Genomic DNA, 24584 nt, shown 5'->3' with positions numbered 1-24584 from the left:
AGAAAAACAAAAAAAAAAAAAAAAAAAGAATTCCATTTGTCTATATATCTTCATCTTTTTTATTAGCTGTTTATTGTGGTAAAATATCCGTACTGTTTTTGAGTGCACCTCTTTGTATAGAGGTGGAGTGGTTGCCCAAGATATTGGTCTATATATACGTATCTCATCCCAATCTTGTGGTGCTGCCATTTTACCAGTTTGAGTGAAGTGCAGAAACCTTACCTCTCTGCATCGCTTTACTCTCCCGTTTTATAATGAAATTATCTTAATTATTTCTTCTACATGCGTTTAGAACCACATTGGTGTTATAATTTTCTCTTCCACCCGGAAACATAATCAAGAAAAGTCAGGAAGAGAAGGAATTCCTATTGTGTTTACCCATATCTTTGCTTACTCTGTTCTTTCTTCCTTTTTTTTTCCCCCCCAGGGACTCTTATCACTTCATTTCTACTTCCTGCATCCTTTCTTTTATGATAGGTCTGCTGGTAACAAGTTCTCTTAGTTTTTCTTTATCTGAGAATGTCTTAATTTCTCCTTTATCCCTGAAGGATATTTTTGCTGGGTGTAAGATTCCAGGTTGACCATTCTTTTCTTTTCAGCACTGGAAAAATATTGTGCCACTTCCTTCTGGCTTCCATGGTTTCTGAGGAGAAATCCATTGTCATTCAGATTTTTCTCACCTGTAGGTAAGGTGTTGTTTCTCTCTCGCTGATGTGGACATTCTTTTCCTTGGACTTGATTTTCAGAATCCAGACTGTAATGTGTCTTGGACTGGATTTCTTTGGATTAATCGTATTTGAGGTTATGCCTTTTGTCAAATTTGGGAAGTTTTCAGCCATTATTTTTTGAGTACTTTTTCAGCCCCTCTCCTTTTCTACTTCTGAGACTGTAGTGACACACATGTTGGATCCTCCATTATAATCCCACAGGTCTCTGAGGCTCTGTTCGTTTTGTGTTTTTTTGTTTTGTTTTTGTTTTTAATTCTGTTTTCCTCTGCTGTTCAATTTGAGTCATTTCTGTTGTCCTATCTTCCAGTTCACTGATTCTTTCCTCTGTCCCTCCGTTCTGCTGTTGAGTCCACCTGTTTGTTTTCTGTTTTGGTTACTGTATTTTTCAGTTCTAAAATGTCCATTTGGATCTTCTTTATATCTTGTATTTCTTCTTTCTTTTTTAAAGATTTATTTATTATTTATTTATTTTTGGCTGCATCGGGTCTTAGTTGCGGCATGCGCGATCTTTGTTGAGGCATGCGGGCTTCTCTCTAGTTGTGGTGCACAGGCTCCAGGGCACGTGGGCTCTGTAGTTTGTGGCATACGGGCCTTCTAGTTGAGGCGCAAGGGCTCAGTAGTTGTGGCGCATGGGCTTAGTTGCCCTGCAGCCTGTGGGATCTTAGTTTCCCGACCAGGGATCGAACCCGCATTCCCTGCATTAGAAGGCGGATTCCTTACCACCGGACTGCCAGGGAAGTCCCTGTGTCTTCTACTTCTTTGCTAAGGCTTTTTTCTTTGCTGAGTCTTTATATGTCTTCAATTGTTTCAAGCGTGTGATTGTTCGTGAAGCCTTTTCACAGTGGCTGCTTTAAGGTCCTTGTCAGACAATCCTAACATCTTTGTCATCTCAGTGTTGGCATCCAGCAATTGTCTTTTTTTCTCTCATTTTGAGATCTTCCTAGTTCTTGGCATGGTGATTGATTTTAGATTGAAACCTGGACATTTTTGTACTGTGTTATGAAATTTTGGATCTTATTTAAATTTCCTCTTTTAGCTTGCCCTCTCTGACACTGCTGCATCAGGGAAGAGGGAGACTAGTTACTGCCAGGTGGGGGAAGAAGTCCAGGTTCCCCTCGGCCCTGTTGACAATCGGGGGGGGGGGCTCCTCATTGATGCTGTGTGGGCTAGGACTTCCGGCCCCCCACTAGGCCTGCACAGAGACCCCCTTGGCTGGAAGGGGTAGGGGTGCCTCGCAACTGCTCTCCAAGGGTCTCCTGACACCTGGGTGGGTGGAGGTGGGTGGTGGTGAAAATCCTGACTTTCCCCTAGGTCTCCCCTGACACCACCCCACTACTGCTGAGTGAAGGTGAAGTCCACTCCCTCTTTGTCTCCACCGACCCCTGTGGGGAGCGAGGCTCGTTACCAGCTGGCTGGGATGAAAGTCCTGGCTCCCTGCCTGCCTTCCCTCACGCCACCCTGGTGGGGAGTGTCGGGTGCCTCCCTACACCCCTGAGGGTGGGAGTCTAGGCTCCCAGGTGGACTTTGCTGGCGTGTGGGCATGGGGCAGGTTTTCTGTGTGTTTGTTGTTTGTCTAGAAGTTTCCTGTCTTACTGGGCTGTCCTTCCCCTGGTCCTTTGGCCAGAGAGGGCACTCTTTGTTGGGGTTTTTGGTTTGTACCCACTGGCATTTCCGGGTTGCTGGATTCTTCAAATCTGGGACGCATGAGGCAAAAGGAAACCCAGGGAACTCACCCCCTGTCCTTCCCTGGTCCCGAGGTCCCCGGCCAGCTTCCTCCTTCTCCCCACCTTTCAGAGTCTCCCTGCGTTTGTGTGACACGTGGCTCAGCGGAGGAACAGGGAAAAGCACACCTTGTCCATCATCTCAGCAGTGGAAGGTCCCTGTGCATTTTTTAAAATATTTTTTCTCTCTGTTATTCAAAACAGATTATTCCTACTGACCTGTTCAGCTTCACTGGCTTTCCTCTGTCACCCCCACTCCGCTACTGAGCCCAGCTAGTGGATGTTTTATTTCAGATGCTGTACTTTCAGTTTTAAAGCTTCCATTTGGTTCCTTCTAATAGTTTATTTTTCTCCCCTGGGAACTTCTGTCATCTTTCCGTTCATTTTAAGAATGTTCAGCTGTACCTCACCGAGCACGGTTATACCGACCACGTTAAAGTTTTTGTCTGACGCCTCCGACATCTGGGTCATCTCAGGCCGGGCGTCTGTGGACTGTCTTTCCCTTGGGCATGTCAGCGTTTTCTGGTTCTTGGTGTGCTGATTAATTTTGTACCCTGGACATTTTTCATATTTCTTTGTAAGGCTCTGGGTCCCATCAAAGTCCTTTGGAGAATTTTCTTTTCTTAGGCAGGTGCTCAGCCTGGTTGTACACAGACGGCAAGTCGGTCTCACGTTGCGGGAGGGGTTTCCACATCAGTCCAGCTCTCAAGGCCTTTTTCACGCTGCGGGGGGCCACCCTGGTGTTTGTCACTCAGGGGTGAGTCCGGGGCCGGGGAGCTGGCACACTTGGCACTTCGGCTCCCAAGGCTCCTCTGTGCTTCCCGCGGTTCAGCACGCAGAGGCCGGGAGGGAGCCTGGCGTGTGTCAGTTCACGGGCAGAGACAGGACGCCCTTCCCCAGCCCTGCCGGCCACGCTCTGGCTCCTCTGGACAGAGGGCTGGGCGTTCGCTGTCCGCATCCAGCGAGCCGTTCTAGATCTCAGGCTGCCCTTGGCTCAGAGCTGGGGATGGAGAGGAGAGGAAGGCTCTGGAAGACTGCAGGGCGCCGCTCCTTCTGCGTGGGTGCTGCTCCGGCCACTGGCCCGCCGCTCTTTGCTTTTGGCGCCTTCAGTTAACTGTCTCCCTCCCATCTTGTCCAGACCTCTAGGTCACCATCAGAAGAGGGGTAGGCGGTCGTGCGCCTGCTTCATCCTGGTCGGAACTGTGTCTGTCCAGACTGACGTTCTCGTGCCTGTAGTGCTGTGCTTACCGCCTCAAGTAATCCTCACCAGAGCCCTTAGAACCATCTGGTGTTCTCCCCAGTTCAGAGATGGCAGGTGGGGGGGCTGCTCCAGAGCTCGGACGCTGAGATCCTGGGGTACGCCCCCTGCAAGGACGTGGCTGCCGGGGTCCGTTTCTGCAGCGCCCACTGCCTTTCCTGGCGGGCAGGTGGGGGGAGAGCAGGGTTCTTGGAGCAGGAGTCAGTCTGGCTGCAGCCCCCGGCGGCCGGGGGCGGGGGCGCCGCACGCCCCCTGGTCACTCGGCTGGGGGTGCTCACACGGGGTAGCATGTGGTCGGAGGAGCTGGTGGCTGTGCGAGTGGGAATCGGGGACGGGCTGTTTCCTGGGTGTGGAAACGCAGTTGTGCCAGAGTTGGCTCCACGGTATATGGTCCGCAGGTCCAGGGTGAGTGCAACCCGTCCCCTGAACCTGCGGCCTGGGGACCCGAGGAGAACCCTGTCCCAGGCAGGTGTGGCAGAGGCGTTTCCTGAAGGGCCAGGTCCAATCCTGTCGCAGGTGCTGATGGAGCAGAGTCCCGAGGGCGGCAGGGCCGGGGGCCACCTGGAGCCGGACGCTTGGCCAGGTCGCTAGGCCGCTGGTGCCCCAGGACTGCTGGGCTCTCCCCGCAGTGGCCGGGGTCAAAGGCCAAAGTGCGACAAAGGTGGTAGCGAGTCCCTCGTAGGCAGGACTGTTTCAGGATGGGCAGGAGCTGCTCTGGTCTCCGGGTTTTGAGTCAGGAGGACACGGTGATGCCTTATCTTTCTGGACGCCTTATCTTTCCGGACGGGGTTAATGACGTTTCTTCACGTGGGGACGACAGCGAAGTGTCAGCAGTGTGGGGTCTGCATCCTGTCTCCACGCCCCATTCAAAGGGCAGGTGCACGTGTGTGAGTGTGTGCGCAGGAGCGTGTGCACGTGTGTGAGTGTGTGCGCAGGAGCGTGTGCACATGTGCCTGTGTGTGAGCAGCGGCTCCTGGGTGGAAAGGGGCCGCCCTCCCTGCCCGCCAGCCTGTGGCCCCAGCAGTCCCCGCGTCTCGGCTTCCTCTCTGGCCACACGCCTTGTGCAGCCTTTCTCAGGAAACCAGTGGACATCAGACCGCACCCGATCCGCGAAGCCGCTGATTCCCAGGGCTCCATCTGGAGCATGCCTGGCTCCCTCCTTCCCAGGGACCCCTTGGCCCAGGTCTGCATGGCGTCTTGGGGGCCCGGGTGGATGGTGCCAGGCCTGCAGCGGGTCTGCCCTGGTACCCAAGGGCCCTGGGAGGCCTGATAGAGAATGTTCCGTGGAAGGGGGTCCGAGGGCCGGGGCTTTAGGCTCATTTGCCAGAAGCGGTGCTGCCTCAGAGGTCTGGGTCCACGGAAACACGTGCTCCTGACTCCTTGTACTGTCTGTGCCTCACCTGACAGCTCCGCAGGGGCGCCCCGGAGCCGTGAGGCATCTTAGATGAGAGTCCAAGGCGGTGAGCCTCCGTAGCCGCTCGTCCCTGCCCGGGGCTGCCTGGACTGCGGCCCTCCTAGGCTCCGGCGCCGCCTCGCCTCCGTGGTCCTTAGCTCCCTCTGCACTCCCCCTGCTCCAGCCCTGCTGGCCTCTGCCTGTCCCGAAGCTCCGCAGGGATGCTCGTGCCCCAGGGCCTTTGCCCCGCTCCTAGGTTGCCATCAGCCTTTGTCCGTGAGGCATCCCACCCCCCTGCAGCCCCCGAGCCCCGTGGACCTGCTCCGCTGCCTTTTCCATAGCATTTATGACTCTGGATAAGTTGATAAAATACGTGTATCAACTTCGTCATTTCTCAGAGGCCTCCCCACATCCGACCGATACCTGCCAGAGGGCGGGGTTTCTGTCCCGGCACCGCCTCCCTGTCTGAAGCTGGGTGGGCCCGTAGCAGTGCTGAGCCCGTGAGTGGAGCGTGGTGGGGCAGCTTCGGGCGCAGTGCCTGGGCTTTTTAATGGTGACTCACGTGTGTTAAGGTTTAGCATAAACCATGATATACCTGATAATTGAATATCTTCTAAGAGAAAAGTACATCGTGAAATATTTTAGGGCCTAAGGATTCCAAAGATTTTGTGCCTGGAATGATCTAGAAAGGTTTAAAAATAGACTCAGCTGAGCTGGACACTGATTCAGCCCACAGACTCAGAGAGCCCGTGGGGTTCCAGGCGGGCCCCTGGCCTGCCCTGCCGGCTCCCCCGCCAGCTCCCCCCACCCGCTGCTTCTCCCCATAAACCTGACTATAAACAGCTAAACTGGTCGGGCCGCTTTTCCTAAGCAAAGTGCCTGGTGCCCTCCCTCTTCCTCCGATCCCCGGTCCCTTATCTGAATGCCCACACCTGCCCTTTTCTGTAGATCCCGTGCTTCCCTCCTAGGGCCTGTACAGTCCCTGGCTGGTGAGGACGCCAGCTGGCACTTGCCACCTTCTGGAGTTTCTTGAGCCTAAGGGGATAGAGTGTCTCGGACAGGATTACCTCTGAGGACACTTAGCCCCATGCACCCGAGTCGTAGTAAGAGAGGTTACCTGTGCCCTGCCGTGGCGAGCGCTAAGAACAGCTAACACACGTGGGGCGGCCAGGCACCAGACCCTCTTCTCAGCACTTTAGGTGAGAATCCTTTCATTCTCACGTGTCCCCATTTTACAGAGAAGGTAACTCAGCACAGAGATGCTAGGCATTTGCCCAAGGTCACACAGCTGGGAAGCGCCAGGGCCCAGTTCCAGCCTTGGCTTCTACTCTGGATCCACTGTCGGTCCTTCTGGTCAACAGTGGGGACTGCTGTTTGGCCAGAGTGAGGAAAGGTGGGCTTGTGAGCCAGGCTCGACTTCGGGTCAGAAGAGATGAAAAGGTGGGAGGCTGCTGGGGGGAGGGTTCCTCCTGTGAGCAGCCCCGGGTAGCTGCCGGAGCTGCAGTGGTGGGCAGACGGTCAGGGCCCCTGCAGCGCATGGGACACGCACACCAGCTTCCCTCCCAGGCTGGTGTCCTGGTGACGTGCTGGCCACTGCGGGTGTGCAGACAAGAGTCAAAGGTCACGTTGTACTGGGTCAAGTAAATTCTAATTGACCGGCACCTCATCTGCACATCAGGAACTTTGGGGCTAAAGTAACTAGGACATACTTACAGTTTTGTTTGAAATTATTGTGTTATTGAAATAAACCAGTAAGGGACTTCTCTGGCGGTCCAGTGGTTAAGTCTCTGCGAATCCACTGCAGGGGGCATGGGTCAGATCCCTGGTCGGGGAACTAACATCCTGCATCATGCTGTGCGGTGTGGCCAAAAACGAAACAAAACAAACAAAAAACCAATAAGAAATAGTTACAAATGGAAATTTAATTATTAACATAGATCACTCAGTGGCAACAATTATTGTTCTGATAGAAACGTGACCTGCTGTTGATCAGTCTGTAGGACTTGCCGTTCTTCTTCTAGACAAGTAACCCTGGAGTGGCAGCTGCGCAACCTTACCGAGCTTGTAAAACATCGAAGAGGAGCTATGTTGGTTTGTTTCCAACTTTGCTTCCAAAGTGATAGGAATCTAATTTCACTTAAATTTTTCTTGTGTGTCAGGCTAGACTGGGTGAAATGATAGCCATTATGGGTGATACAATTTTATTTGTAATCCGTAGGGTCAGAGTAACTACAGATTGTCCTCACGGGGGGGGGGGGGGGGCTGCTGATGGGTCGCCCTTGGGCTAAATTTGGCCCACAGATATTTTTTGACTTGTCCAGTGAGGTCTTCTTTTCCTTTTCGAATTGTAGTCAACATTTTAAGTCAGGAGATTTCACACCAAAAAATCCACGCTTCTGGCGTATCCCTGAGTGATGTCGCCTGTGTGCTGTGGTCAGGACTGTGGCCTCCAGGTGGTTGGGGCGCTTGGGTGCCACCCTCCCACTGCCTCGTGTGGAGCCTCAAGAACACGATCTTGAAACGTCAAGCTGCCGGACGAATTTCCCGTTTCTGTGGAGTTAGAAGACAAATTTTTTTCTACATGAGAAAAGCCATTGGGGATTGCCTGGGTTGGATAGGGTGCCTGGGAAGTAGCTACCTTCAAGATTTGCCTGTTTTGACTGAAACTGGAAGACTGTTCTAGAAATGTCTAGTGGGGTGTGTGGACATGCAGAGGGGGAGGGTGCTTACCCAGCGTCCACCTGTCAGTCCCCGTGCTCCCCTCCGTCGCCCCAGCAGGATTTGGGGCAGGTGTGGACCTGCCATCACGGGCCGTGGCAGGTGGCAGGTGCTCGAGGCCGTGGTTTGTTGTCTTGGTGACAAGGTCTCGGGCACACGTCTCGGAGTGGAGAAGTACTTTGTGACATTTATGCTGTAGGAGAAAATGTGTAATGCTTGAAGAGAGATCGAAAACTGGTCTATAGGTTTAGGCCTCAAAATGCCTCACTCTCGTTGGAAATCCAAATTCTTCCCTTCTTGTGAAGCCACTTAAGTCTGTCCCTCTCCTTGTGGCCTTTTCCTGTTCTGAATTGGTGTCGCGGGTGGCGGTGATGTCACATAATCCAGCCCCGAAGATCCTTTAATCTAAGGCTGCACGTGGAGGCGCCCAGGGAAGGCTGCTGAGCGAGGAGGCAGCGGGTGCAGGGGCAGAGCAGCAGCCTGGACCGTCCTCCGCGGCTCACCCAGCCCGCCACAAGCCCGGCCTGCCGGGATCTGTCCTGGCCCCGTCAGCGACCAGCAGGTCCCCTACCCCTCGGTGCCTTTGTTTGCTCGTCTGTCCAGCAGGGGCGTCGGCGACCTGCCCCAGCGGGCCGTGGGGTTCTGTCCGCGGGGGGCGGTAGCTGGTGCGCGGGCGTCTCTGAAACCAGCCGGGCCTGTGGCCCTCCGCTGCCTCCCAAGGGCACCTCCACCCATGACCCCTCCCCTCCTCCCCGATCACGTCCAAAACCTGTCGTCTGCTGGGCCTGGGACGCCGCTCCCCCAGGTGCCGGGACAGTGTGGCCGTGTAGTCACTAAGTGATCGTGATGTGACTCTTGGGCGTGTGGGGTCTCTCGTGACGCCGGCCGGCTCTCCCGACTCTCACTGTCAAACCGGAGCAGGTGTTGATGAGTGGAGGGAGGGGCCCCACCCCGCAGGGCCTTGGAGAAGGTGTGCCGCGCTTGCCGCCGAGGGCGCCTCGGGGCGTCTGCCTTCGACCCTGACGTGGATCTGCAGGATCGGGTCTGGGAGGTCGCAGCTCAGCTTTGCCCACCGGACCTGACGGTGTCGTGTAGCAGATGAGAGCAGCCCGCTGGCGGGGTTGGCGGGGTAGTGTGAGCGCGGTGACCACGGTCCAGTGAATTTGTTTTCCGCGTGGTGTTTCTGGACTCTGCGAGGTGGTGAGCTGTGGGCAGGAGGGCTCCCTGGTCTTCCTTTCCACAGGGAGCTCTCACCCAGGGGCGCTCTGCTCCTGCCGCACGTGTTCGGGTGGCTGAGCTGCCGGGAGGCGCGTTTCACGTGCGTAATAGCGCAGGGGGTCGGGCGGTGTGAGCTCAGACCCTCGGGCTCTTCCTTGGGGCACGGGCCCTGGTGCGGGTGCCCCGGGGTGGGGCTGCGTGGCTGCCAGCTCCCCGGCTTTTCTCTCTGGCCTCATCGCCGTCTAGTTCCCGTGGACGTGCGTCTCAGGCTGTGACAGATGCACCAGGTGCTCCGTGGGGACCTGCCCTGCCCTGTCCCATGCGCTCCCTCTCACGCGGATGGCGTGTCCTGGGAGCGGAGCTGTGCCCTTGACTGTGAACTTGTCTTTGCTCTGGTCGCCCTTGGCCTCCTCGATGTCTGCGGGACCCTGGCCACCTTGCCACCAGCACGGGGTACATGTGCGCTGACACACGGGCGGTCGCTCTCCTGGGGGAACAGAGGCCACTGTGCGCTCGGCCATCCAGGGACTTGTAAGATAAGCAGATTGACAGACAGCAGGGACTTTTCTCCCCCCGAGTCACAGCCGTGAAGCACACTCAGCGTTCGTGGGTCACAGTGAGCACTGAAAAGGGTAGAACAGAACCGAGAACGGTGGTGAGAGCGGCTGGGGTCCTCAGCTGTCCCGGGAGAGCTGCGGGCCTGCAGCGTGGGCACCCTGTCCCGCGGGCATTGCCTGTGGTTCCTCTGGAACACGGTGGCCCTTCGGTCACCACCCTTGTGGGAGAGTACGAGGCACAGTCGCACTCCTTGGGGAGGGGAGCACAGAAGAATCGCATCTCTTGTCAGCAAAAGCCTTGAAACTTCCAGCCCAGGTTTGATTACCAAATTTCAGTCCATTTTTGGAAAGGATTCTACTGCATGAGAACTTTTTTTTTTTTTTTGAGTTGGTGACAATTATTATATTTGAACCGGTGGTAATGGCCCTTAAAATAGATTGCTTTATTATTAGAAAGAAAAATTAATGCTGAAACTGAACTGAAACACAGAGAGAGGCACGTTCAAGTTTGGCCAAAGGATCTGAAAGTGAAAGAAGAGGGGGTTGATCTTAGTCATTCAGTCGGCTGTTCTAACTCACTTGAGCCGCATTCTAAGAAGAAATCCAAATTATTTAGAGTATGGTTTTATAAAATGTGCAAAACCTAATAAAATGACCTATCCTGATATATTACTGATAAGGATATTCTTGTGAGTGAAAGCTTAAGTCCTTCAAGATTAAAGATATTCCAACCGTTTGCTCTACATGGCTGCTTGATTATTGTTTGTCTTTCGGAAAGAAAGGTCTTTTTCTTCGCCAATTTCTGAGTGGGTCTGTGGCTGTCAGCGTCCACACTCGGTTGCCTGTCGTGCACACTGGAGTTGAGGGGGGCCCTTGGTTGTGGGTGCAGAGGACGCGCCTCTGCCTCGGTCCCCCCCTGGTGTTTGGGTTTGGCAGGCTCTCTTTAACCTCTGCCTGACAGGAAACATTTTTTGATAGATTTGCCAAAAGCGAGTCCTGGCCCTGCCGGTGGCTTGGATGAGTTCTCTGACCTGCAGGCTTCAGTAGGAGTAGGATCTGGAAGACCTTCTGTGAGTCCCTCTGTGCAGTGAGGATCATGATATTTACCTTCTGGGTTGTTTGTGAGGACTACACGAGATTATACATTTAGCACAAAGTTGGCCTCACAAGTGGCAATTATTATTATTACTATCACTATTATTATGCCCCGCGTAAAGCAGCGTACTCATGTGACAAAGCATGACACATGGAGACCAGGGCTGGACTCGGGTTGGCCAGGCCCTGTGTGAGGTGACGGGTGCGGACACACACAGCTCTGAATGGAGCAAGTAAGACCACCCTCAGGGAAATGCCACCTAGTAGGAGGCAGAAAAGTGACTGCAGGCCAGGCTGACACCCTGGTGAGGGGGGACCTGGAGGCCTCCCCGAGGAGATGGGGTTAAGCTGGGAAGCAGAAAGCCTCGGGCCAGTCAGGTGGCCGTGTGTGTGTGTGTATCTGGCGTGTGTATATGTGGTGTGTGTGTGTGTGTATCTGGGTGTGTGTGTATCTGGGTGTGTGTGTGTATCTGGCGTGTGTGTATGTGGTGTGTGTGTGTGTATCTGGGCGTGTGTGTATGTGGCGTGTGTGTATGTGGCGTGTGTGTATGTGGCGTGTGTGTGTGTATCTGGGTGGGTGTGTATCTGGGTGGGTGTGTGTATCTGGCGTGTGTGTATCTGGGTGTGTGTGTGTATCTGGCGTGTGTGTATGTGGTGTGTGTGTGTATATGGCATGTGTGTGTGGTGTGTGTGTGTGTATCTGGGTGTGTGTATCTGGGTGTGTGTATCTGGCATGTGTGTATGTGGTGTGTGTGTGTATCTGGGTGTGTGTGTGTATCTGGCATGTGTGTATGTGGTGTGTGTGTGTGTGTGTATCTGGGTGTGTGTGTGTATCTGGCATGTGTGTATGTGGTGTGTGTGTGTGTGTATCTGGGTGTGTGTGTGTATCTGGCGTGTGTGTATGTGGTGTGTGTGTGTGTATCTGGCATGTGTGTGTGGTGTGTGTGTGTATCTGGGTGTGTGTATCTGGGTGTGTGTGTGTATCTGGCATGTGTGTATGTGGTGTGTGTGTGTATCTGGGTGTGTGTGTGTATCTGGCATGTGTGTATGTGGTGTGTGTGTGTGTGTATCTGGGTGTGTGTGTGTATCTGGCGTGTGTGTATGTGGTGTGTGTGTGTATCTGGGTGTGTGTGTGTATCTGGCGTGTGTATGTGTGTGTGTGTATCTGGTGTGTGTGTATGTGGTGTGTGTGTGTGTGTATCTGGGTGTGTGTATCTGAGTGTGTGTGTGTATCTGGCATGTGTGTGTGGTGTGTGTTTGTATGTGGGTATGTGTGTGTATCTGGCGTGTGTGTATGTGGTGTGTGTGTTTGTATCTGGTTGTGTATCTGGGTGTGTGTGTGTATCTGGCGTGTGTGTATGTGGGGTGTGTGTGTGTATCTGGGTGTGTGTGTGTATCTGGCGTGTGTGTGTGTGTATCTGGCGTGTGTGTATGTGGGGTGTGTGTGTGTGTATCTGGGTGTGTGTATCTGGAGGTGTGTGTGTATCTGGCGTGTGTGTATGTGGTGTGTGTGTGTGTGTATCTGGCGTGTGTGTGGGCAGGGCGTACCTGGTGTGTAGACAGACCATTCCCAGAAAAGGGAGCACGGCTGGGAACTAGCGGCTTGGCTGAGGGAAAGAGGTGGTCCCCGAGTGAGTGTGTGGTTAGAACATACTTACTTTACATCCCAAGCAAGTTATTTGTGATCATACATTCCAGTAAAGCCTTATAAATGCTTTACTTCTTTTGGAATTGGGAATGTGTCAGGTAAGTTGTAGAATTTATTATTATCAGTGAATAAAAATGACCAAAATTAGCATCATAGCTGGAGATTAGGTTTATAAGATGTTTAATAGTGTAAAATAAAAATATCAAATAGGTATTCAAATTTTATGGGTTTTTTCCTAATTTTATCAAAAGTTTGCCTCTTCTATATTTGTCTTCTTTATTTCAAATCTGCTCAGTTTTTATAGCATTGCAAAAGTTGATGCTACTTAAAATTTCAATTTTAAACTTAAAAAACTCTCCTAAACTATACTTCAATCACACGTATCCTAAACTTTAATGTTGTACCACATGCAATTTAATATCCCAGTTAGGGAAGGATAGAAGGAGGAAAGCCCTTCCAGTGAACAATGTGTGTTTTTATCCCGCGGCTGTGTTTTCCCGCCCTGCGTCCTCTTCACTGCAGACACACTCACCGTCTTCCGGGTGGTGATGATCTGTGACCGCATTACTGCATTTTACTCTTTGGACACAAATGGTTCTTTCTGTACTTCGTTTTCTTTTTAAATACTTTTATCATGGAGGTAATACATGGTGCTCCATGGAAAGATAGTCTTCTTGTCATTAATACATAGTATCTCTTTAGTTCTTTGTTTTATGACCAACATTGCCTTCTGTTTCTCAAAATTTGTAATGTCCGTAGAGGGTAATAAAACAATTTGTTTCTGTTGGATTCCAAATTGAGTCTTCAAGACCAGAGGTAACTGAAACCACATTAGAAGGAGGACAGAGAACACCCGGGATGGATGTTTTCAGTGTCCCTGTGGTGTGTACCCAGCACAGAGCCCGCTGACCACTTGGGAGGACCCGGTGAAGGTGTGTGGGGAGCACGTCTGGCGCTGCCCGCTGGGCACCTGGAAGGCGGCACAGAGCACGTTTTGTTTGCTCGCATGATGAGATTTTCTCTCTTAAATGTTCAAGACCCTTCAGACTGTGACAGGACGCAAGTTCTCAGAGCCTCGTCAACTTGCCCCTCAGATCGTAAGCATCCTTTCCAAGTACCAGCGTGAGTTGCCGCCTCGTGGCACTGGGTCACTGTGTCCCCGGGATGCGCTTGTAAAACACATGCCCTGTGGGGACCGTGCTGCTTGTGATTAAAACTCTTTGGTGACTTTCGTGCTCAGAGGCGTGGCAGCAAGTTCCTGGGGAGTAACCAGTTTGAGAAGACAGGAGAATATTTTTGTGGAAGTTACGTCCAAGCCATCTTGAGGTGGGTTGGTTTTCTTGGTGGTTCTATGAAGCCCTCCATCACAGCTGGCACACAAGGGTGTGCGGTGAGTCTAGGTGAGGGGGCCTGGGGAAGAGTTAGGAGATGCCGGTCAGAGCTGGATGGGTGGACCAACTGAAGCCACAGTGTGTCCTGTAGAACCCAGTGGGCCTGCTCTGCCAGGACCAAGCTGTGGCACAGGGTGTGCTCGGCCCCTGCCTTCCCCAGCTACACATACACACACGGATACACACACACACACGGATACACACACACACAGATACACACACGCACATACACACACGGATACACACACGCAGAGCCGGGAGAGAAGCCCCACGGGGCCTGCAGTCAGAGAGGGAGGGAGTCTGTGTTGGCAGGCGGGCAGGCAGCGGGGATGTCAGCTGCTGAAGCCGTGGGTTCTGCGTCAGATCCGTTGCACCTGCCTCCACTGATGAAGGTCGTTTTCAGACTTGCACGCCCTCCAAGCAGTACAGAGCGTAAATAGTAAGATGTTTGCCCGAGTTGTTTTCTGAAACTTGGGATCAGCTGTGTCTGGTTCCAGCTGATCTGGTTGAGACTAGATAGGACCACCGACTCTCCAACTGGGCCTGCGTCTGTGTCTGCTTGCTGACCTTTTAACATCACAGGGCCGAAAACTTCACCCTCAGATGGTGCTCAGCGCCCCCACTTCTGATTGTGCAGAGGCCGGTGGCCTAGTTAAACCTGCACACGATGACGCACCTGTTCCCCCATCACCCTCCCCCACGCTCCCCCCGCCCCGGGTGCCCTGCTGCTTTGTCCCAAAGATACCCCAGCCCCTGGCCTTTGGGGAGGCGCACCCGAGGCTTGTTCTCCTGCCTCCTCGCGTGGCTGCCTTGGAAGTAAACCTCTCTCTGCTGCTGACCTCGGCGTGTCCGCGTTGGGCTTGCTGCGTGTCTGGCAGGACGAGCCTGGTTTGGTACCGGTGGCACTTAGGACGCTCGGGGTGGTGCACTGTTCTCTCGAACCTGGGGCCCCAGTGGCAGGGCTTGTAAGGCCTCTGTGGTGCAGAGTGGGCACTGCCAGCCTGGGAGGGTCACTGAATCCGAGCGGCGCCTGAAACCTGGAGCTCGGGCCGGGGGCTCCTGCCTGGCTTGGGGGGCCTCGGGGTCTTCTGCCTCTCGTGTGATCTTACCCAAGCGTGGAAGGAGGTGGAGGGAGCCCCAGTCCTCTTCCCCCGGCTCAGTCCCCGAGAGGATGGAGGACTGGCTCCTGGTCGGGGATGGCCACCATCGGCCCGATCTGTCACGGGGGTGCCCAGGGCTCCGTTTGTCCCCGGGGTGGCCACTGCCCCAGGTGGACTCCCTTTTTCATCTCAGGAATGTTAAAAAAATCACCCAGAAAAAGTCGCTTTGGTTTAGGAATTTAGTGTAGCAGAGAGGTTTTCACAAGTGCTGCCAGTGAGATTGCAACGCTCCCGCAAGGTGGTTTCTAATTTGGCTGGACTTTGGTTGAAAATCTTCAAGTTCTGTTGTAGGCATGTCTATGTATGGGGGGTTAGTATCCAGCAGTTAAAACAAATGCTTGTTTGATCAGGGCAGGTGTAGGCGTGGGAGTTAGAATGAGATCAAGTGGGGGGCAGCGGCCCCTGCGGGGGGATAGCCACCCCCTTCCCCGCCGGCTTTGCCAGGAAGGTGGGCAGGGGCGGAAGGGCACGGGCAGCCGCATGCCCAGCCTGGGGTGTTGAATTAACCCGCGTGCTGAGCGGCAGGGGGTAGACACTGAAAGGTCCAGGCAGAGCAGAGCCGCGTTCCCACGTCTGCGGCTCAGCTGGGGGGGGGGGATGAACCCCAGCGGGAGGGCTGGCGGCCGCCCGAGTTGGAGAGGAGCCTGGCTTGCTGGGCACCCGAGCCTGTGGACACAGCACCCTTCACTGGGCTGGGGGATGCGGGGGGGGTGGAGGAGGAGAAAGATGGGTTTAGATGTAGACGGTTGGGTGTGAGGCACCTGTGGGACGTGGACGTGACTGGCCAGGTGCACTCCTGGGGCTCTGAGATGCGGGCGTGGTCAGGGTCGGCAGGACAGGTGTCTGCCTGTCCCCCGTGGCCCCAAGCCTGGCCTCAGTTTGCCGCCCCGCTCTCTGTGTAGAGAAGGGTTGCTAAGCGCGCTAACCCTGTGAGCGTGGTTCTCAGTCGGCGCCCTTGCCTTCGGGAGGCGTTGGCCAATGTCCGGCGTGCTGGGAGGGGAGGCGCCGGCACTAGTGGCTGGAGCCCAGGGGCGCTGCTCAAACCCGACGTGACGGGACGGCCCACCGCAGAGAGGTGTGGAGTGGGGGCCCCTGGGCCAGGGAGGCTCCCAGGGGGTCGGGCGGCTTTCGAGTCCTCCTCTCCTTCAGAGGTCCCCGTCTGTTCCAGAACATTCTGCTTGGAAGTTTGCTTCAAGTGGGTGTTGGGTTGTTACTTTATAAAGAGAGAGGGGACGCCCGCGAGCCTTGGCCACTGATCCTCCGACAGGGCCACAGTCAGCCCGGTGACCACGAGGAGGATTCAGATCGCGAGGGCGACTCCCGAGGGCGGCCGGAGCAGCTTGGGAAGCGGGGAGTCAGCAAGGGACGTGCCTTCTGTGTGCAGAGACTGGCCCGAATCAGGTGGGGCGGCCAGGCTGTGGCGCGAGGCGGCCAGCTGTGCTCCGGGCCCCGTCGTCTGCCAGTGAGTTGCGTCCGCATGCGTTGCCGGCATCGATTTGGCCGCCGGCCAGGTGCAGTTTGGTCTGGAGGTAACTCTCCCGCGTCTCCTCTCATCACACGATCTTTTATAGAAGACTTTGACTTTTTATCTAATCCCATATGCAGTGCAGGATTATGCAAAATGCAAGCAAAGGGAGAGAAATGCTAATACTATGCAGAAAATGAAAGTGACCCCCAAGTTCCCAGCACCAACTCTGTGCAAGATGGTCCTCTAAGAATATCTATTTTTACATCCATGAATTTATAATTTATACCTGGTGTGTGCACACGACGTGCAGTGCTGTGCTTGGAAGCCTCTCCGTGCCAGCACAGGGAGGTTGACCAGGGGACTACGGTGTCACTTTGCCCTTAGGGGACAGCCGGTGGCCTCCACTGTGGCCTGGGATTGATTCTTCCAGTCAAACTAAATTCACAAGACTAGAGGTTGCTAATTTATAGACTCTTTCTGCGGGTTACCCTGTGAGTCATGCATAACTTTTCAGGAACTCTCTGATTCTCGACGCCTCCTAACTAGACATAAGGGTTTTGCAGAACAGGGTGCCGCAGTGACCTGCAAACGTGAAGGGACACAGGGCAGGGTGCAGAGAGAGGAACGTGGCCTCGGGGTCAGTGGGCGAGGGAGGCCGAAAGGACGCTGTTTCGTGCTGGACCCCTCTCACCCTGATCGGGCAGCTTCCAGAACCCCTCCCAGTTTGACACGACGAGCCCTGTGTGTTGTCGTGAAGTTCAGGCTGAGCTCCTGGCCCAGCAGACGGAGGGGCCGATGGAGGCGGTCACTCGCCAAGACCTGCTTTGGAGGTCCCCGCCCCAGGCACAGACTCACCCAGGACGGCCTCCAGCCAGACCCCAGGATTCTGCTGGTGTCATTCCTCAATCGACTAGGGATGCAGATAGTGTTGATGTTTTTTTCACGTCCCCATGGACCTCTGTCCCTTTTTCGAGAAAATAATTGTGTCTCACCACATCTGTTACATGTAACAGCAGTGCGCGTATAAAATAGTATATCCTCCTTACCTATTTTTGTTTTTCTTCTCACCCAAGCAGCAGATAAAGCTTTGGGTGAGCTGAATGTAGCAGAAGGTGGGGAGAGCTATACTGCAGGTTTCATAGCCAACCTGGGGCCTAACCAGGAACTGCCATGCTCGTCTGTGTAAAGGCAGATGGTGACTCCCACCAGCCGTCACCGGTGGGCTTTGGGAACGCAGCCTGTCCACACTGGGGGCTTGTCTTCCAACTTCTCTGCTTCCCAGTCCCTGTGCTGTCCTCGGAGGGTTCTTTCTGGGCCCCAGTTGCCGTTACAAGCTGTCACCTCACGTTTCCCACAGCTGTTTGTGTGTCCGGCCTTACCTGGTGGCAGCTGCAGGCCCGCAGTTATGACTGGGTTTCCCATGGTGGAGGATGTCCTGTGCTGTCATCCCTACGTCCACCCAAGTCTCCCCTTTCTCCTCCTGCATCCTAGTGGTTGGACCCACCAGGCCTTTCTAGAGCCCTCTACCCGCCCCCGCGCTGCCTTGGTGTGGCCCTGACTCACCTGCACACTCTGTGGTCCTGGGTCTGTTATGTGCATCTTTCCCACTTGATTTCTGAGCCAGACTGAACACAGGCACTGGGTCTTGGACATCTTTCCCCAAATTTAATACAGGAGCTGGCCTGGAAAATTCACAGCCTCCATTTGGTGACTGTGGATAAGACGTCCCATCTTCTGATGACATAGAGTTTCCCAAACTTATTTAGCTCTGAATTTTAAAATTACGTATAACTTGTCCTCTTCCTTTTGGATGTCTGATGAATTTTAAAGCAGAACGTTTCCCAGCACTTTGGAGTGGCATTCCTTGTGTTCACGTGAATTCCGTGAACCCTCTTGACGTGAGACTGTGGTGTTTTTACAGATGCCTGCTCTGTGCCTATTTCCGAGATCATCACCGTTGAAGAAACAGACATTAATGGGAAACACTACACCAGTGGAAAATGGCAGAAAATGGAAAAGCCTTATGCTTTCACAGGTAATGTGGCCTGAATGTTCCTCAGTAATTCCATGCAGGTTACATGAAAGGGAACTTTTTTTGTCACTTGTTTAACAAACTCATTGTGTCCTTGGTTTATCTTTATAGAAAGGTCCTTGTATCATTTTTTCCAAGCTCTACTTTTATTTATTTTTTATTTATTTTTGGCTGCATTGGGTCTTCGTTGCTGCGCACAGGCTTTCTCTAGTTGTGGCGAGCGGGGACTACTCTTTGTTGCGGTGCGTGGGCTTCTCACTGCGGTGGCTTCTCTTGTTGCGGAGCACGGGCTCTAGGCGCGTGGGCTCAGTAGTTGTGGCTCACGGGCTCTAGAGCGCAGGCTCAGTAGTCGTGGCGCACGGGCTTAGCTGCTCCGCGGCATGTGGGATCTTCCCGGACCAGGGCTGGAACCCGTGTCCCCTGCATTGGCAGGCGGATTCTTAACCACCGCGCCACCAGGGAAGTCCCAAGCTCTACTTTTAATATTCATTTTTTTCTTATTTTTTATTGTTTTTTTAACATGGGTTAAAAGAACTGAGAATTAGGATCTTTTCCCTAATATACCTTGGAAGTTACTAGTCAGAAGAAAAGGGGACCATTGGGGCGCTTTGAGTGTGAACCTGGGGTCAGTGTGAGGGAAGCGCGTTCCCCGGTCCGCAGGGCCGCGAGCTCACGACGTGTGTTCTCTGTGCAGTGCATCGTGTGAGGAGGGCCCGGCGGCACCGCTGGAGGTGGGCGCAGGTGACCTTCTGGTGTCCTGAGGAGCAGCTGTGCCACCTGTGGTTGCAGACCCTCAGGGAGCTACTGGAGAAGCTGAGTACGTGCGTGGTTTGTATTCGGCCCAGCTCCCTGTAACCAAGGCGGATGTGATGGGTCGCTGTGGCTTTTGAACGCTTTACTGATTAGAGGACCACGTAGTGTGGTGCCCAGAGCCTGGCCCCCAGGGCCTGGCACCTTCACTTACAGCCGCGAGGCTCGGGGCAGGCCCCTTGGCTCTCTGGGCCTGGGTTTCTTTTCCTGGAAAATGGGGTGATAATGCCTGCACTCGCAGTGAATGGAGGATTAAACCAGGTGCCTGGGGAAGGCACCTCTGTCCCCCTGGGGTGTGTCTGAACGTCTGAGCTGTGAGTTATTGGTGTGCAGCCAGAGTCTGTCTGTCACACTTAACGGTAGGTGTCAACTCATTTTGTATCTGGAACACTATTTCATGTTGTTTGGGTATAATCTTTTTTTTTCTTTAAATTGAAGTATAGTTGATTTACAATGTGGTGTTAATTTCTGCTGTACAGCAAAGTGATTCGGTTATACATATATTCTTTTCCATTATGGTTTATTACAGGATATTGAATATAGTTACCTGTGCTATACAGCAAGACCTTTTTGTTTATCCATCCTGTATATAGTAGTTCGCCTCTGCTAATCTGTTTGGATATAATCTTAATACACAGTCTTGACAACTCAGTGCAGACTTCAGCCATAGAAAAGAAAGAGCACGTGTTTAGGTTGGTTTTATATCTTTTAAAATTAATTTGACATCTAGATTAAAAAAAAGTGAATTATAATTTGTTTGAGGAAGGTATTTCCCACACAGCAGCTTCAAAGAGACTTCCTGGCTTAGAAAAGCACGTGTTTGGCTTAGCATCTGGGCGGCGGGACTTGGATTCTGCGTTTCGCCGTCTGATTCTGTGGGACGGGATGGGGCGTTTGGTCCCCCGCCGTCCGTGCAACCAGTGCGTCCTGACCTTTCCTTCCATCTCGGATCGCTAGCGCTCTGTCCTCTGCTTGTCCGCTGGACTTCTGAACGAGTCCGGCTGGGAGGTTGCCTCAGTTCCTCTACCGCCACCTCCCCCCTCCTCCTGACCCTCCCTCCTCATCCTCACCTGCTCTCTCCCCTCATCCTCACCTGCTCTCTCCCCTCTGTCCTCCAGTTGTTTTCACGAGACTTTGAGTCTTTGGATCAGGATGATTCTGGAGGTTCAAACTCCAAGAGAAAGCCCTCTGAACCTGCCCCCACTGAATAATGGGACTTTTTTCGCAGAAAAACCTATACAGTCGTGCATCTGCTATAGTCTACTTTTATCTAAAAATATTCTATAATTCAGTTTTTTCAGCTGCTCTGTCACTTTGTGTTACTCCTGAATGTTTAACTGAAGTATAACTAGACACAAAGAAGTTCTCACACACTGAGTGCCCTCGGGTAACCCGCACACAGATCAGGAGACAACGCTGCCAGCCCCCTGGAGCCCCAGGGCCCCTGCCATCGCTCCCCAAAGGTGACGATCACCTGACTTCAAACACCTGGGTTCATTTTGTACTCATGCGGTTGGATCCCAGCCGACACTCCCGTGTCTGGCTCTCCGGCAGCTTGTCGTCACGTGCGGGGCGGGTGGCCCGTTCTCTGGGCTGCGTGGTGTTCCAGGGGATGAGTGGCCGGTTATGCAGCCCTTTTACCGTTGATGGCCACTGGATGGCCTCCTGGCGTGGCCGCTGTGAGCAGAGCTGTTCTGAACTCGCCCGCACGCGTCTCCTGGTGCACGCGTGGGACTGGACTTGCTGGGCTGGTGGCGTGTTTGAGCCTCAGTGCACGCGGCCACGCTGCCTCCCCAACTGGAGGTCCCGGGGCCACGCCCACCAGCAGGGGACCGGAGCTCTGCTGGTCCCACACCTTAACCACACCTTTAAAATTGTAGTTACTCGGGTGGGTGTTAGCAGTCTTGCATTATGGTTTTGATTGGCATTTCCCTGATAGGAATGCATTTCTCACCTTCACTGGCTCTGTTTATGGGCCATTTGGAGATCCTCTTTTGTGAGGTGTCTGTCCAAGTCTTTTACCCATCTTTCTGTTGGGTTGTCTGTCTGTCTAAATGATGTGTAGAAATTCTTTACATAGTGTAGATCTGAATCTTTCACTGGATTTTTGAATTACAGATACCGTCTCCCACTGGATGGCTTGTGTTTTCACTCTCTTCATTCCATTCTTTTTATGGACATTCTTAATATTTATGTAGCTCTGTTTATCTTTTTTAAAAACTCTGTGGCTGGTTTGTGTCCTATTTAGGACAGCTTTTCTGCTCCGAGGCCACGAAGATGGTTTCTTCTCAAAGCTTTGCTCCACCTCTCGCTTTGAGAGCTGCAGAGTCCCTTTGGAAGTGATGTGTGTATGCAGCGTGAAGTAAGCGGTCAAGGTTCACGTTCCTTAAATATAGATATCTGCTTCACCCCGTGCCATCTGTGGGAAAGCTTGTCCTTTCCCCACCGCACTGTGGTGCTATTATTTTGTTTTTTATTTATTTTTTGCTCATATATAGACATTGAATTGGATTTTGTATTTCACCTTGCATCCAATGACCTTGCTAAATTCATTGATTAATTTTAATAGTTTGATGATTCTTTTTGTCAGCTGTGAATAATGACTGTTCTGTTTTTTTCCATCTCAGTTCTTATGCCTTTTTCTTTCTTTTTCTTACCCTCTTGCCCTGGTTTGGACCTCCAGTGCAGCGGGGAGGGTCTTAGTCCTGATCTTGGGGGAAACTTTTCAACATCCCACTGTCGAGAATGATGTTCCTTAGGTTTTTTTGGCCACGCTGCGTGGTATGCGGGGATCGAACCACGTGCCCCCTGCAGTGAGGGCAGAGTCTTAACCACTGGGCCGCCAGGGAAGGCCCAGGTTTTTTTAAGTAAGTTTTTAAAATCCAGATTAAAGAAGTTCCTTTCCAATCCTAGTTTTCTGAGAATTTTAAAAAATCATCATTGGATGTGTAATTTGATAAGTGCTTTTTCTGCATCTATTGAGATGATTGTATGATTTTCTTCTTTTTGAGTTAACGTGTTGAAAAACATTGGTTTCTCCTTGTATTTTGTATAAAAGCCTTTGTATTCCTGGAATAAATCCTACTTGGTAATGATGTATTGCCCTTTTTGTGCATTTCTGGATTTGACTTGATGATATTTTGTTTAGGATTTTCTCACCTAGGCTCAGGGAAGAAATAGACCTATGAGTTTCCTTTCTGTAAATGTGCTTGTCTGGTTTTGCTGTCAAGCTTACAGTGGTCATGTACACAGAGTTGAGAAGTGCTTCTTTCTTTTCTGTCATGTGGAAGAATTTTTATAATGTTGAGGCTACTTTTCCCCTTAAATATTTGGAAGCATTAAGTGGTGAAACCATCTGGGGTTTTCTTTGTGGGAAGGCTTTTATTAATGGCTTCAGTTTCTTTATTAGATATCAGACTATTCAGATTTTCTATTTATTCTGTCACTTTTGGTAAATTGTATTTTTTGAGAAATGTGTCTCTTACATAAAAATTTACAAATTTGTTGGCATAAGTTTAATAAATCCTTTCAGTTTCCTTGTAATATTTGTAGGTTCTGAAATAATGTCCTCTTTCTTATTCCTGATATTGTTAATTTGTGTTTTTTCCCCTTTTCCTTTTTATCAGTTTTATTAGAGACTTATCGATTTTATGAATCTTTTCAAAGAATAGACTTTTGGCTTTGATTTTTCTCTACTGTGTATTACCGTCAATATTTTATTATGAAGATTTTCAAACATACAGAAAAATTGAAAAAATTATACCGTAGACATTCATACACCCACCACCTACATTCTGCAGTTGTTAACATTTTGCTGGTTTTGCTTTGTCTGTGTCTCTCTGCCCATCCATTAGTTAATGGTACGTTTGCTGTGTTTCCAAGTAAGTGACAGACATCAGGGCATGACCCTTCAGACACTTCAGCACGTGTGTCATTACCTAGAGGTCAGTATTTGTTTTCAGTTCGGAGGTAGAATTTACATACAGTGAAATGGACAAATGGTAAGTGTAAATCAGTGAGTTTTGAAGCATACGTGTACCCGTGTAACCCAGACCCTGTAAGACTTAACATCACCCCAGTTTCCTCGTGATCCTCCCCGGCCAGTCCAGAGACGACCACCAGTCTGATTGTTTCTTTTCATCATCGTTGCCACATGTTAGTTCTGCCACATAAATGGAATCATGTAAAAGGGCTGTTTTGTGTAATTCTTCCATCTCTCAGCATCATGCTTTTGGTATTTATTCATGTTGGTTAAGTGTATCAGTGGGCTGTTCCTTTTCGTTGCTGAACGATACTCCTTTGGTCACATTCTGTGTATCCAGCCGTCAGTTGGTGGACACCTGGAGAGTCTCCACGTTTTGGCTGCTGTGAATGGCACTGTTGTGAGCGTTCATGTGTGGGATTCTGTGTGGACCCAGGGCTTCGAGTTTCTTGCTACTTTTATTGATTTGTTGGTTAAATTTGGTTTTTAAGTATCAGAATCTACTTGAACCGACCCAAGCAGAAATGTGGAAGTTGCTATAAGAAAACAGGGTGTTTCAGGAGACCTGGGTGTAGGCGGTTAGCCGGGCCTCTGGAAGGGACAGCCTGCCGTCCTTCCGTCTCTCTGTCCGTCTCCAGATTGAGCGTTCCCTGTGCCTGTCCGTCTGTCTTTCTCGCCCAACGCTCTGTGCTGTATATCTGTTTCTCTCATTTTCTGAAGACTCACTTTCCTTCACATGAAGAAGAATGAGGCTCCTGCTTCCAGGATTTACACCCTGTAGGACTGCTCATCAGGAGAGAGCGTCCTTCTCTGCCAGGATTCTGAATCCCCGGGGCTGCCATCCCCCTGGCTGATGTGCAGAGCACCTGCCTGATCTCACAAACTGTGCTTTTCTCTTTTCAGAGATTATGAAACTCTTGAGCACCGTTCTTTACCTTAAAAATGCTTTTTGTCAGATAATACTAAGCAGAGCTCTAGAACCATTGTGGTTTGATTTTGTTCAGTAACACAGTTCTTCATTTTGATCACCTACATTCATTGTGACTTACGCGGTGTTGCTGTTTTGCAGCATCTAGACCAAAGCACTTACTGGTGTTCATCAATCCGTTTGGAGGGAAAGGACAAGGCAAGCGGATCTATGAGAGAAAAGTGGCGCCGTTGTTTACACTGGCCTCCATCACCACCGAGATCATTGGTAAGGCGCAAAGTCTCTGTAGAAGTAAATTTGAGAATGACTCAGATATGGTCACTAGGGAAGATTTTTATTGTATGAAGATTTTTTTTTTTTTGGCCATGCTTCGCAGCTTGCAGGATCTTAGTTCCCCGACTGGGGATTGAACCCGGGCCCCAGCAGTGAATGCGCAGAGTCCTAACCACTGGACCACCAGGGAATTCCCCGTATAAG

General features: G+C 51.8%; 1 protein-coding gene across 7 annotated transcripts in view; it reads left to right on the top strand.

Moving 5' to 3' along the window:
- Window positions 1–24584, top strand: part of CERK (ceramide kinase) — a 52714-nt gene that overhangs the window by 5798 nt on the left and 22332 nt on the right. For 6 of the 7 annotated variants that reach the window (XR_014233373.1, XR_014233374.1, XM_082350612.1 and 3 more), the window contains exons 2-4: window positions 18277–18390; window positions 19082–19204; window positions 24249–24374. Coding sequence is in view for 5 of the 7 variants with exons in the window: in XM_082350612.1 (XP_082206738.1) it covers window positions 18277–18390; window positions 19082–19204; window positions 24249–24374 (363 nt within the window). In the remaining 2 variants the exon portion in view is untranslated. The remainder of the gene's footprint in view (window positions 1–18276; window positions 18391–19081; window positions 19205–24248; window positions 24375–24584) is intronic. The other variant, XM_082350610.1, reaches the window with a different exon arrangement.

Source organism: Balaenoptera borealis (assembly GCF_965194805.1).
Source record: "Balaenoptera borealis genome assembly, chromosome: 13".
NCBI classification, from domain to species: Eukaryota; Metazoa; Chordata; class Mammalia; order Artiodactyla; family Balaenopteridae; genus Balaenoptera; species Balaenoptera borealis.
The sequence above is the reverse complement of the archived record's forward strand: the minus strand, read 5'-3'. Positions and strand labels throughout refer to the sequence as shown.